The sequence below is a fragment of the Manacus vitellinus genome, unplaced genomic scaffold (genome assembly GCF_001715985.3).
Source record: "Manacus vitellinus isolate BGI_N305 unplaced genomic scaffold, ASM171598v3 scaffold_26_pilon, whole genome shotgun sequence".
Lineage (NCBI taxonomy): Eukaryota > Metazoa > Chordata > Aves > Passeriformes > Pipridae > Manacus > Manacus vitellinus.
Window position 1 is genome coordinate 1,805,952 of NW_021939960.1, and position 12,472 is coordinate 1,818,423.

General features: G+C 42.9%; 1 protein-coding gene across 6 annotated transcripts in view; it reads right to left on the reverse strand.

Annotated features, from left to right (window-relative positions):
* Positions 1 to 12,472, reverse strand: part of RIPOR3 (RIPOR family member 3) — a 46,025-nt gene that overhangs the window by 14,966 nt on the left and 18,587 nt on the right. For 5 of the 6 annotated variants that reach the window (XM_008921838.3, XM_018073919.2, XM_018073918.2 and 2 more), the window contains exons 2-10: positions 10,626 to 10,754; positions 7,065 to 7,211; positions 3,881 to 3,959; positions 3,488 to 3,511; positions 3,314 to 3,367; positions 2,435 to 2,584; positions 1,919 to 1,982; positions 1,495 to 1,538; positions 696 to 821 (exon numbers count right to left, since the gene is read on the reverse strand). In XM_008921838.3, the coding sequence (XP_008920086.3) occupies positions 696 to 821; positions 1,495 to 1,538; positions 1,919 to 1,982; positions 2,435 to 2,584; positions 3,314 to 3,367; positions 3,488 to 3,511; positions 3,881 to 3,959; positions 7,065 to 7,211; positions 10,626 to 10,726 (789 nt within the window). In that variant the 5' untranslated portion in view covers positions 10,727 to 10,754. The remainder of the gene's footprint in view (positions 1 to 695; positions 822 to 1,494; positions 1,539 to 1,918; positions 1,983 to 2,434; positions 2,585 to 3,313; positions 3,368 to 3,487; positions 3,512 to 3,880; positions 3,960 to 7,064; positions 7,212 to 10,625; positions 10,755 to 12,472) is intronic. The other variant, XM_018073921.2, reaches the window with a different exon arrangement.

A 12,472-nucleotide genomic window follows, 5' to 3' on the forward strand; every position in this document is an offset into this window, starting at 1 on the left:
CAGCTGCACGTGGGGCTCTGAACACTCCCCTCAGTGTCACCTACGGCTCACAGGCCACTGCACTGGTCCCTTACTGCCAAAGATGTGACCTGTTCCAAGGCACTTCTAAAAGAGTGTCAGAACTCTAAACAAAGATTTAAAGTACAGTTTGCAGCAGCACATAAATGCCACTGGTTCTTCACAGATATGGAGCATCTCTGCAGTAAAACACAACAAAAGTAGCTGCACTGCACCCGGATAAAGGGAGGTTTGAACCCCACACTCCAAACACACACAGGTGCAATGGTATGTTTTCTATACATTAATTTCTCTCTTTCAGTAGAGAACAGAACTATTGGTACTACATATACATCTGGGTCTCCATATCTAGACTTCACCCTAGAAAATCCCAGATATTGATCTTGGACATTTTTTTAAAAAAACCCAACCAAACAAAAAGCCCAAACCACAGCCACGTCTACCAGACTCCAGAATAGGGGAAAGCAGATGCACTAATACAGTTAAAAGTGCCAGAAGCAAAGGAAAACCAGAAGTACATGTCCCTTCACTAGACAGAACACGGATTAACTGCCATTTTTACATGGCTAGAAAAAGAAAACTATTTAAGAACTTTCAGAAACACTTGGTAACTTAAGAGGTAAGTGGCAGAAGACGTGTTAACCCACTGATTCCAATCCAACCATTATACACCACACCTTAATTTCAAACTTCTCGTGGAGATTGGGTATAAAAATCTTCTCCTCCTCATCCCATGTCTGGCTGTCATCGGTCTCGATCTTGCCTTTCAACCTCCATTTCTGGCGCCCCAGTCGCACGAACACCTGGAAACCACAAAGAGCAAAGGATGTCGGGTCAACGTATCCCAGAACATTCCCTTCAGTCCCTAGGCCTCTCACTGTTCCAGTCTGGCAGGAGTGAAGCCATCCCCTTGATCACCATGCACTTGGGAACTTGGATAAAGCTGGAAGATTGGAGACAGGAATTCAGGATGCAGGTTTTAACACCTGAAGCAGTGCCAAATGCCACGTCCCACCCATTCTAGAAGAGCTGCAGAACTACACTGCATTCCAAGTGTGGGGGTACTGGAATACAAGGCAACACTGGAATTCATTGGGAACTGTCACAGGTAGGAGAGCACCCAGTAAGACACTAAGGTGCATTCAAATGACGCCAAGGGCAGCCTTCCAAGAAACAGGCAGCCACTGCTACATGATTCCAGGGTAACTCTGAAGACAAAGCCCTGACAGGTTGGGTTTCACAGACAATCATTGCCATCTTTTAAACCCTCCCATAACACCCAAATCACACCTTTCCCTCCCCAGCCCAGAGGGCACAGTAACTCCTGAATGTGCTGAAGCACTGTTCCCATCACAGCAGTAGGTGTTTTTAATCACCCACTGCTCTCATCCTACATGTTCCACCCTTGCTCTCCTGTTCCTCTATTGCAAACTCACACCAGGAAAGTAAAGGACAATTAATTGCTTTATACTGCACCTCATACTGGTCCCCCGGGCAGAGACGTGCAAAGCCCACCAGCCCTGAAAAGAGAAGGAAAACTCTTAATACCTGTAGAGTTTCAGATTGCAATAAATCAAGTGGCTCTCTGGCCAACACCCTCCCTTTCCTCAGCTCTGTGCAGAAGCTATACCACAAGCACAGACACTCTTGAAAGGACAAAATTTAATTGAGCTGAGGAAAGAAAGCTTGTCAGCTTTTGTATTCAGATAGACAGTACCACTGCAGAACTGTTTTACAGCACTGAAGCAAACAGGAGTTTGCCAGAACTCTGTTCAGGGTATCATCCAGCAAGCCAGTGGAAGCAACTGGCACTGAATAGCTGGACTCTCAGTGGATCAGATTGCTACCTAGACCACAAAATCAACTGATGAGTCTTGAAGGAAAGAGGAAAGGAACTTACCTTTCATCTTCACGTGGAACTCTCCCAAGTGGACCTCCAAGGCCCCCTCTATGAAGCACATGTCCTACAAGAAAGGCTGCACAGTCATCACAGCTGCAAAGCAGTGCAGAGTAGCACCTTCCCACATGGGCCATTTTCTTTAGAGGACTTTGGCCCTTTTATTATTTTAAAGGACACACCAACATTTTCACTAGTGGAGGCAGATACAGAGTCCATTCATACTACTTTTAAGACAGACTAATCTTCCACAGAAGAGTGGAACTGCATCAGCTGACCACTCTCAGTTATGTTCCATTCCTTGTTTTGTGAAAATAGCAAAGCTTATTCCTCCTTCAATTCTCATCCCATGCTTCCAGTGGAAGTCATAATGGACCTCAGTATTACAGATTTTTTATGTTATGTATTTTATACACGGTTTTTAACCCACACCATTAACAAAAAAAAGCCACTAGCAAGTCCTAGTACATTTTTTGCTAAGAAGTCAGGTCTTCATTACAAGTATGTGGTATTTCCTACCTCTGTGCACTCTTGGAAGTTCTTGTAAAGCTCCACTAGACTCTCTCTGGAGGCTTTGGTGGAAGGGGACAGGGAAAAGGCATGTTTCATGTTCGTGGCCCCATCTCGCAGCCTGCACTGGATACAATAAGCTTCATAGAGTTCTTCTACCTTTAGGATTTGGAAGATGGGGAAAGAAGGAACCAAAATTACCTTGGCATAATTTTAAGAAGTTTTGGAAAGGAACATCAGTATCTTTCCTGGCAAAAAAAAAACCCCAACCAAATCCCTCTGTCAGAGCATTGCAGGGTGCTGCAACTCCTGCATTTTACAGAGTGCTACAGTTTGCTTTTCAATATCCCATGCTTTTTTCAGGAATCCAATTAGCTCTGCTATTACCAAAGTAGAAGACAAGGAGTGGAGTAACACTTTTCTCATGAAAAGTTTACTTGCAGAGCAGGAAACCAATTCCTTCAATACAGACTAAGCCCCCTCCACCATTAGCTATGCCAGAGGGGAGGTTCCAGTCCTTTGGAAGCAGCTGGCAGACAGCAGACACAAACTCCACAGAACTGCCCCTTTGGCCCCTTGTGAGAAGGGGAGGGAAGAACATGTCAGTGTTCCCAGAGCAACATTTTCTGAATAAACTGGCAGAGTGTCCAAACTGGTTTCACAGGAAAACTCAGGTTGGGTCGCGCCCAACATTCAGCCTGAATAGAACCATTCAGGAAAATAAATAAATAAAAATCCCCTCCTTCGGTACAAAGAGTGGCTACAGCTTTCAGAGAGTCCCCAGCATCATTCCCCTTCAGATGACTTATAATTAAAGTGGTTTCCATTTAGCTAAGTCACTTACAAAGCAGTGTGAGCCTGACAGGTACAAGATATGAGCCCCCTTACCTTGCTTATGTGAAATTCCAGCTTTCTGATGTATCTCTCCACAGAGCGGATTTGCTTTTGAAGAGGGGAGACAGAGAGAGAAGGGGACTTGAGAAATTATTTCCTAAACATATCTGCAAGTCACACAGCAGACATTTTTCTCTATTTGCAGCATTTCATCCCCCACAGGCTCACCTTGTCCAAGTCATAGTAGAAAGCCTGAAAGAGAAATGGCAGAGGCTGAAGAGTGTATCTGTACCTATTAATGATAATTTCATATGTACTGCAAGACTCACTATCTTAAATTGCACTAAATTGAGATTACAAACATTGACCACTGAGCAGACACAACAACGAGATAACATCCCAGTAAAGAAACAGGATCTGAAAAACACTGCTGGATGTCGAAAGTGAGAAATCTCCAGTTAAATTCTCACATCTAGGGCTACCTTCCTTGGGAAATTGCTGATTGTGATGCCTCACTGGATCCCACCTCAGCATTTTAACTGGAAAACTCCTGGGAGTCCCAGGTGGGAGAATCTACTTTTGTGACTTTATTTAAGTATTTGACATTAAAAAAAATCTTACCAATCTGGAGTTCCTTTTTGTATCTTTGTGTCGACCAGAGAGATAATCTAATTCAGCCTGATGTGCTTCCAGGTATTCACTGGAGAGAAAGAAAACCCGCTGTTAGATTCCTCTGGTACATTCATTAGAAATTCTTTGGGTAAGTGTTTTCAGCAGAATGTTATGAAGCAACTTCCTTCTCCAGAAGACTTCCCTTGTTTTACTCTCTTGAGATGTGAATGGCTACAGGGACATGGGTCAAGAGATGACAAAGGCTGGTTTCCATAGACAAATACTTGTTCTGAATGCCAAGCTGACCCTAGAGGAACATTTGTACCCCACAGGTACCAGAAGATGGTTACTGTCACCCAAAATTTAAAGATGTTTTACATTAGGAATCCTCCTGACTCCTTTTTCCTCTGACAAGCTGTGGAATGCTGCAGTGCAATGCAAGGCCAGCGTTGCTGCATGAGTGTACATGGCATATACACACACACACTGCACTTAAACCTTCACAGGTTCTTGTTTCCCTTCATTTAAAATAAATCATTCAAATGAAAGATGGGCTTTATTCTAGAACTTGAGGCAAAACAAAACAGACAGTAGAGCTGGTAGTACTACTAAAGGCAAGAAGAAAGGAGGGATTAGGAGAATAGCAAGTTCTAACACATAAACCAACTCACAGATCTTTTCAGATTTCTCTGACTATTCCTACCTGAACCTTTCCTGTCAGTTCATTTGTTGAGAAAGTCTCTTCTGCAGTTACTGAGGAGAAAGAACCAACCCCATCTTACAGAGAATTGCAATATGGAACACTTGCCCTACAAACCTAATCTCACAGAAGTGCTGCCCAGGTAAGGAAAGGCAGATGCCATCAGTGTTTTAGCAAACACAGCTCAATACCACATTGAGACAATTCCTTGATGCAACCATTACTTTTTCCAGAACAAGACCTATTTTGCAAGGTGTGAAGCACTTGGTGCCAGTTGGCTTCTACAGAGTTGCTTGCACACATGGGTTGTGCCTTAGGAGTTTCCACAGGGCCTTAAACTTTTTCTGCTGAGACCATCGTCTTCCAACTTTGCTTTTAATACAGAGCAGACTTAGGTAACTTTTTCCTCTTACGTTTAAGAGGGAGCAAGAGTCACCCAGTAAAGGCTACATTATTAGACACAGGCTCTGAGCAGTCAAAATAACCCCATTTTAGACAGCTGCACTTACTCACATTTGCTTTGATGCATTTCATTTTCTTACTGTTTCAAAACCAGTTCCCCCAAGACACCCCATGTCTCCAGCATTCAGCTGCCTGCCCTTAACACTTGCCCACTGACAGCTCAGTGCAGAAGTAACCAGGGCTGGTGACAGAAAAGTGTTCACTTACCTTTCAGAAAAGCTTCATCACTTTTAGATTTAAGTATGTTGGAATTACCAGCCTGATGGAATGGCACCCAGATGGTTAACAGAATAAAGAGTTATTTTCTATAGCTATAAAGAAGCAGGCATGTAAAAACATGTTCTGCACTAAAAATCCAAGTCACTCCAGCATCAAGTGGACTTTGTCTGCATCTACTTAAAATTTGGACTTTGCATTGCTATTTGATACAGTTGTTTTCTGTAGGTTACTTCAGTCAATTAGTTGCTACTCAGTTTTGGCAGGAGGCTGATCCTATGGTATTCACTGCAAAACTGGGAACAAATTCTGATCCACTTTATGGTTTCTCCTCCCTAAGCTCTGATAAATTCAAACTCTGCAAAAACATTTGGTTTCATAGTTTCTTTTAAATCTAAATCCTCTAATAAGACGTTGGTGGATATTTTTAGGGCTAAGACTTCATAGTCTTTTACTGGACTAAAAATGTGACACATCTGACTTTACAATGTATTATTACAGTGCATTTTACGTTCTTAGCTTAAGAAAACAAACTCTGACCAAAATTAATACAGTAGCAAAATTTTGGGGACAGCAGCAACACACGTGAAGGAACTGTTAGTAGGATGCCAGCAGAAAGAGCTACAGGGTTTACACATCCAAGAAAAGGTATTTTATCTTCTGATAGGAGCTGCAGGGTGTAATTGAAGCTCTGTGATAACAGATGGACCCTTCAACATCAACTGTAATGCTTTAAGATGTGCATTTTTGTGTTACAAGACCTGGGGACTCCGCTGAAGGCAGAGCAGTGTTGGTCACCCAGGGGGGCACAGCCCTTGTGGGCTGTCTCTGCTCACCCATGGCCTGTTTGCCCATTCAGCACTGAATAATATCAGTGTTCTCTGAGGTAACTGCCACCTTCCCCAAAGCCACAGGACCCTGAATTCAGGCTCCCAGCCCACCCTTTGGTCCCCATTGTCTGCTGCAAACACCCCACACCAGCCAGCCAGAGCCAATGAGCATGACTGCTCTCTTGCCTTTACACTCCAGTCTGCCCTGATGCAGCAGTGGCTGTGCAGTCCACTCTAATAAAGGCTCTGAAATAATACCACATTTACAGCAAAGTAATGTTATTTACATTTCCATAAGGAGATGGAGCTGTACTACAGCTCTGCTTCATCACCTTGACACAGCTGAAATTTTCAGGTGTACCTGCTTAGACTTCCCTTCCAAGACACCCAGAGATGACTTTTGAACTTCAGACTATAATTCCATTAAAGAGGGTGAAAAAAAGAAACAAAAAGCCACCCTGACACCTCCACCCCTCCTAGAATAGCTAATTGTGCAAGTGCTCCCTTATTAGTATAGGGACAATAGAAATGGTTGAGGAACCAGCCTCCCCACTGTGTCCTTGTAGGGCACACCCTCACTTGCACTCGATTTTAATCCAGCTTTCTGAGTCAAAGCAAACTCCACACACTTCCCTCTCCAGAAACTTTCTGCCAAGCAGTACCCAGGCCTGGCTGTCCCATCCCTGCCCTACCACCCTGCATGCTCTGAAAGCCTCCCTTCCTCACAGGAGCTCAGCTGCTCCCCAGGGGATGGACAATCTCCCCACTGAGTTCTACCTGCCCCTGGGGAAAACAAAAACATCAGAGCACTTCGCTTGCAAGTAGACTGAGAGTGAATAAAACTTGTTTTACAAGGTTCCCAGTCAGTGTCTGGGGAAGCCACCACACATGTTTAGAGATGCCAGATGGAGACAGAGCACAGTGACAGACAGACTTAAGCAGCATGACAAGGTGAGGCAAATTGCAATATTTAAAAAGTCCTTACTTAAGTCCTTTCTTCAAAGCTTCAAAAATTTTCTTCACCTGCAGTGGCTTTGGATCCCAGATCAGTGCCCCCTTCTGCAGGGAATTATAAGCCTTGGGGGGTTTCAGAGACATCCTTGATCTCACTGAGCTTCTGCTGAGAGACTTGCTGTAGAAAGAGAAAAGAAATATAGGGAAGATGCAAACCCCATCACCTGGGAGAAGGGAGATGCCTAACCCACAAAGCTTCCAGGCTGCAACTTGTATGTGCAACTCCATAGACATTTACTCAAAGAACAAAGCCTTTGGGCACACAAGGAATACTTTCACAGGTGACATCAGAAACTTCCCACTGCTGGCAACTGCTCAAGGTCTGACTGATCAAGCTCACATAAAAACCCTTAGCAACAGCCATTCCTCTGCCTGCACTCCATCCATTTAAACCATGGCTCAGAGCCCCACCACGGTTTTAAAAAGCAAACTACCCAGCCTAGATTGCATACAAGATAGATTCATCAAGGTGTATTTTCAGCATCTAACACTTCACTTAATTACTTTGAAAAGGAACTACAAAACCAAAATGAAATATTGTTTCTAAGAGAAGTCCCATACAGGATTTTTTGTGCCAAGCTACAGAGTGAGAACACTCTGAGCCATTACTTATATATATATTTACATCATTTAAACCAGAAAAGGAGCTCTCTGCAGATGATTCCTGCCTGGTTTACCTCTATCTATATGCTCCTCTAAGTCTTGGCTATTTTTATATAGTTTTGTTAATAATGCCTGTAAGTCAAACTTCCCCAGTCTACCAAAGCAAACCAAACCAACTGGTGGCTCTCAGAGAAGCTTTCTTCCTTCTCTCCAATCTCTATCCTAAATTCAGCTCACCTGGAGAAATTACCAACTTTAAAAGGCTTAACACTTAACCACTGGCTGGTTTAAGTTCCAGGCATGTGACTGGAGGCCTAGGGAGATTATTGAGCTTGGTGATTAAAGCCCAAACCCAACACACCTGAGAGCTGTCCCTGCTCCTATTATAGAAACACTTGAGTAACTACTTTAATTATCCTCATCCACTTGACTCCATTTTTTAACATATGTTCTGCAAAAAATCTGATAAATTAGGTGTTGCCAAACTTTACTGGATATTTGATTTCTTCACTACAATGACTATCTTAATTTTTTATGATGGCTTAATGTAAAGTGTTAATTAACCAAACCATTTGGAGCTCAGGTTACCTATAACAAGGAACACAACTCTTAAATTAGAAACTTACATTAATATTAGTTTTCTTTATTAAGATAATGAATCTTTGAGTATTCCATGCAAAGTGAGAGGGTTCCAGCAGGAATAACACTGGAAGGGACAGTCTAGCCAAGAACAGCAGTTGAAAGAGTCTTCTAGAAGGCTCATCACTTAAAATCTTTTCATGCTAATAAGAAATAGCATCTCATTCCATGAGTTAGAGTACTCTCATTAGCAAGATACTATATAGAACAGATAATTTCTGTAATTTGAAATTAAACAGACCAAATTACTCCTGGGTTTTGTTTCATTTTGGAAAGTAAAGGACTTTGAAATTTACCTTCAGATTTTGGGAGTGCGGATCCTAAATTCAGGAAATCATTTCCCTTCAGTTGGAAGTACAGCATCTAAGTACTGCATCCAGAGAGGTTGGGATTTCAAACTCCCCCTTTTCCACAGCATCTCCCACTGACTACTGTAGCCCATAGGAGCACTGATGTAAGAATCTCATTTTCACACATTTCATACAACAGCTCAGTGGCTGATGTGGGCCTGCAGGGCCCAGTAGCTAAAAGCTGGATGCTGTGTTGCTGCTTTCCCTTGTGAACTTCATAATTTCAGTATCAGATTTCCCACTTTATGGATAACAGTAATAATATTTACTTCCTGTGGAACCCATTGTGGAGAAACACGAAGTCGTGTGTCTGACTGAGAGGCTCAAAAGGAAGTTGCTAAAGGAAAGCAAAAGTATATTTAGCATCTGCTTAAGAATGTCCATGTGGACCTGATTTGTGTGTCATCCTTTGGACAGACCTTGCACAGGGCCCCTGCAAGCTCCTGCTGTGTTTTGCAACAGTGCCTGAGGGAGAGATAAGTTAGGAAAGGGTGATTAAAAAATGCTGGGGAAAGCTCTCATGTTCACTGGGCTGTGACTGAGTGTCTAGTACACAAATCTTCCTTATTGCAGTGATTCCTGAGCAAAACTGTCTGTCTAAACACTTACATAATGAAAAGCAACATCTTAAAAATGCATAAAGAGAGGCATTTGGTTAGAAAACCTTTGCAGCAAGAAGTAACAGGATAACCTGAAGGGACAGATGAACTCTTCTGTCTGGAGCACTCATACCCCTGCTGCAGACACAGCTGTTCAACACTGCTCCTGGTAGAACTCCCACTCTAAGCTCAAGTCTGTTTATATCATTTGACAGAGTTTTTCTCCAGATCTTAGTGATTGGTGTGATTTTAGATGTCTGATCTTTGCTTGAGGTAATATTAATTTTCAGTTTCCACAACAAATCAGTTAATTCAAATTGAAGAATTCTTGATGGCATCACAATCATGCTGGGATTCCATTTTTTGCTCCTACTTTACCATGCTGTGTTTAACTAAAACTTTGATTCAGTCATTTGGTTCTTTGGTAAGATATTTCATTACATGAGTCAGGTATTTTCCTGATACACAACAGGATTTTTCTGAGCACAATATTCCTAGGGGCATATTTCCCAACACTTCTGTATGATACTGCTAAATGATTCCCTTTGGTATTATTTTAGCATGCACTGGCAGTCATATTAATTTTACATTTATGTATCATATCTGCTAAAAGCACTCAACAGGCTTTACAGGATTGCTGAATTCAGAAAAAGCACTTCTAGTGGAAAAGCTGCAGTTACCTACACAGAGCAATGCTGCCCAACAGCTTGTGAAAAGCAAAATGAGAAGATCAGTGCAGGATGGTTTAGCAATTACAGAGCCCAGCTGAAGGCTGGGCTCAGCCTTGGCTGGATTATGGACTGTTACTGAGAGCAGTGGGTTTGCAGTGGCCTCCTGGCCTGTTTGATTCTCCCTTCCTCTCCCTTGTGGCACTGCCAGAACACAGCCCTTCCTCTCATGAAATGCTGCTCTGCTTCAGTAACTCAGCAGGACCTGAGCCAGCTCCAGTGACAGATATTGCCAGGATTCACCATTAGCATCCCCATCTTTTTAAAGGTCTGGGAGACTTTTGATTACCATAACTACTGAGAAGGCTTTAGTCAGAATACATCAGTCACTATTTGGCTGCTAGCAGGAAGGGTTGCAGCCCTCCATTTTTTCAGAAGAAATGGACACTCTTAAGAGTCTGATCCCTCACCTCTGTAATCCAACCATCCCTGCAGTGCAGTGTGCAGAGTAGTAAGACAGTCTGGGGTGAAGTACAGCTGTTCATCAGTGAACCATGACAACACTCAGCAGTTTTAAGATGAAAATTAAGGAATGACATCTCCTCATAGCTGCCTTAGGTTAAGAACTCCACTCCCAGCCTGCTGCCCAAAGGCTCAGGTGGATGTTACTTACGCCAGTTTTCTGCTTTGCACAGTGCTGAACCCAGTGAAGGAGCAGCTCCTGCTGATCCCACCCCCATCACCAGGGGACACAAAGGTGAGTTTGACCGACATGGTTCCCAGTCAGGGAGTCTGTTGGCTTCTGAAATAAAATACAAAAACAGATGAGTCAAAACCTTCTTGGCAGTTCAGGCTTGTGCTGCTGCAAGAGTTGAGCTGCGTGGAAGCGGAAAGTCAAAACAACAGACAGGAGAATAACCTGAAAAAAGGACTTGTCTGCAAATCCTGTTTCCTCTGTTGCCATCCACTATACAATTAATGAGGGATTGAACAGTCTAAAATGAAATCTCTCATGCCCTCTTCAATTTCTGATTGATTTTACAAACTCACTATGCAAAAGCCAGAACAGCCTCAATTCACAGGCTCTCCACATTTGTGATTTTTTTAAAAACCCTGTAATTGTCCCACTGCTTCAGGAGTCCAGGCCAACCAGTGTATTTCCAAATCAGTATGGATGCCAGAACAATACTTAAGCTCCAGACTTAGTGAGGTCCAAAAAGCAGTTCCTTGCATGTGTGCAGAGCCACACTGCAGTCAATGGTAGGACTGGCTGAGTGTGGTGCTTAGGCCCAAGGCAGAAGTCTGGTTTCAACAGTAAATTTCAGGTTCATGCTCCTCCTCTGGCAGGGTTTCTCTTGGATTGCTCTCTTGTTTTCCATCAGTCAAACTCTTTGGCTTTCTGGAGAACTGTGTTCTCTGCCATGTGTCTATAGAATCCAAGTCACAATATAAGTAACAGACATATCCTTCAAAGCAGCTGTAGAAAATCACCCGGACAGTTCATATACAGAAAAATTCCCTTCCTTCCCCCCTCAAGCTGGTGTAATGTAAACACCACAACTGAGTAAAACTGAGTCAAACAAAAAGCTGGAGTATGTATTTGTTGGGAGAAGTACAAACTCCAAGAAAGTGCTCTCCATGGCCATGCAGATGTTTGTCCCACATCACAGTGTGCTCTGAAGAACAGTGAGCTCTGAATCCACCAGTGGATGCTCCCTCTAGCATGGTTACCATTAGTCACACAGAAGGCCAGAAATGTCAACATAAGGCTTTTTCCCTGGCTCTGCCACTAACCTGGAAAGCAACCTCCTCACTGCTCTTCCAGAGTGCCCGTGAGAAGATCCTCCTTAACACCCTTAATCACTTTGTACTTGCATCATATCACAGCTGAAGTTTCAAAATATTTTCCATTCTTTCCTCTAGTTTTCAGATGTTTGTAAGTCTGTGAACTGTCACCCCATCAAAAGGATCATTAGCCTGAAAAAACATGCAACTTACTGAAAAATGTAATTGCATAACAAGCTGCTAAAGGAAGAAATAAAAGGAATAGCCTCATGGTTATTGACCACATCCCTCAGCAAGGCTAAGCCAGATTCCCAGGATCTATTTGTTAGCTCTTAACCTGGGAAACTTAGTTCATGGCTAAAAGGGAGTAAGAAAATGCAGGAGCAGCTTGTCTAATTTTATAGGAGCCCTAATGCCTGCATGGACTGACAGCCTTTGGAGCACCTAGATATGGAACAAACAAAACCAGGCAGGCCCTTGGCAGGGAAAAGAAAGTGGAAAATGATGAGAAGACTCCTGAAGAAAATCCTGTGCACTGAAGTTTAGATGTGAAGGATTATGTTGGAAATGTACAGACCCCCAAACTCAGCTGGGGAAAGAAATAAATTGTTTAAATTGCCCAGACTTGATTCTGCTGCCACATGTGTGGTTATAAATCAAATGTAATTCTGGACTTAAAAAGATGTACTGTGGCAAATCAGTAGGAGTGAGAGATGACTTGGGCCTCACTTGGAC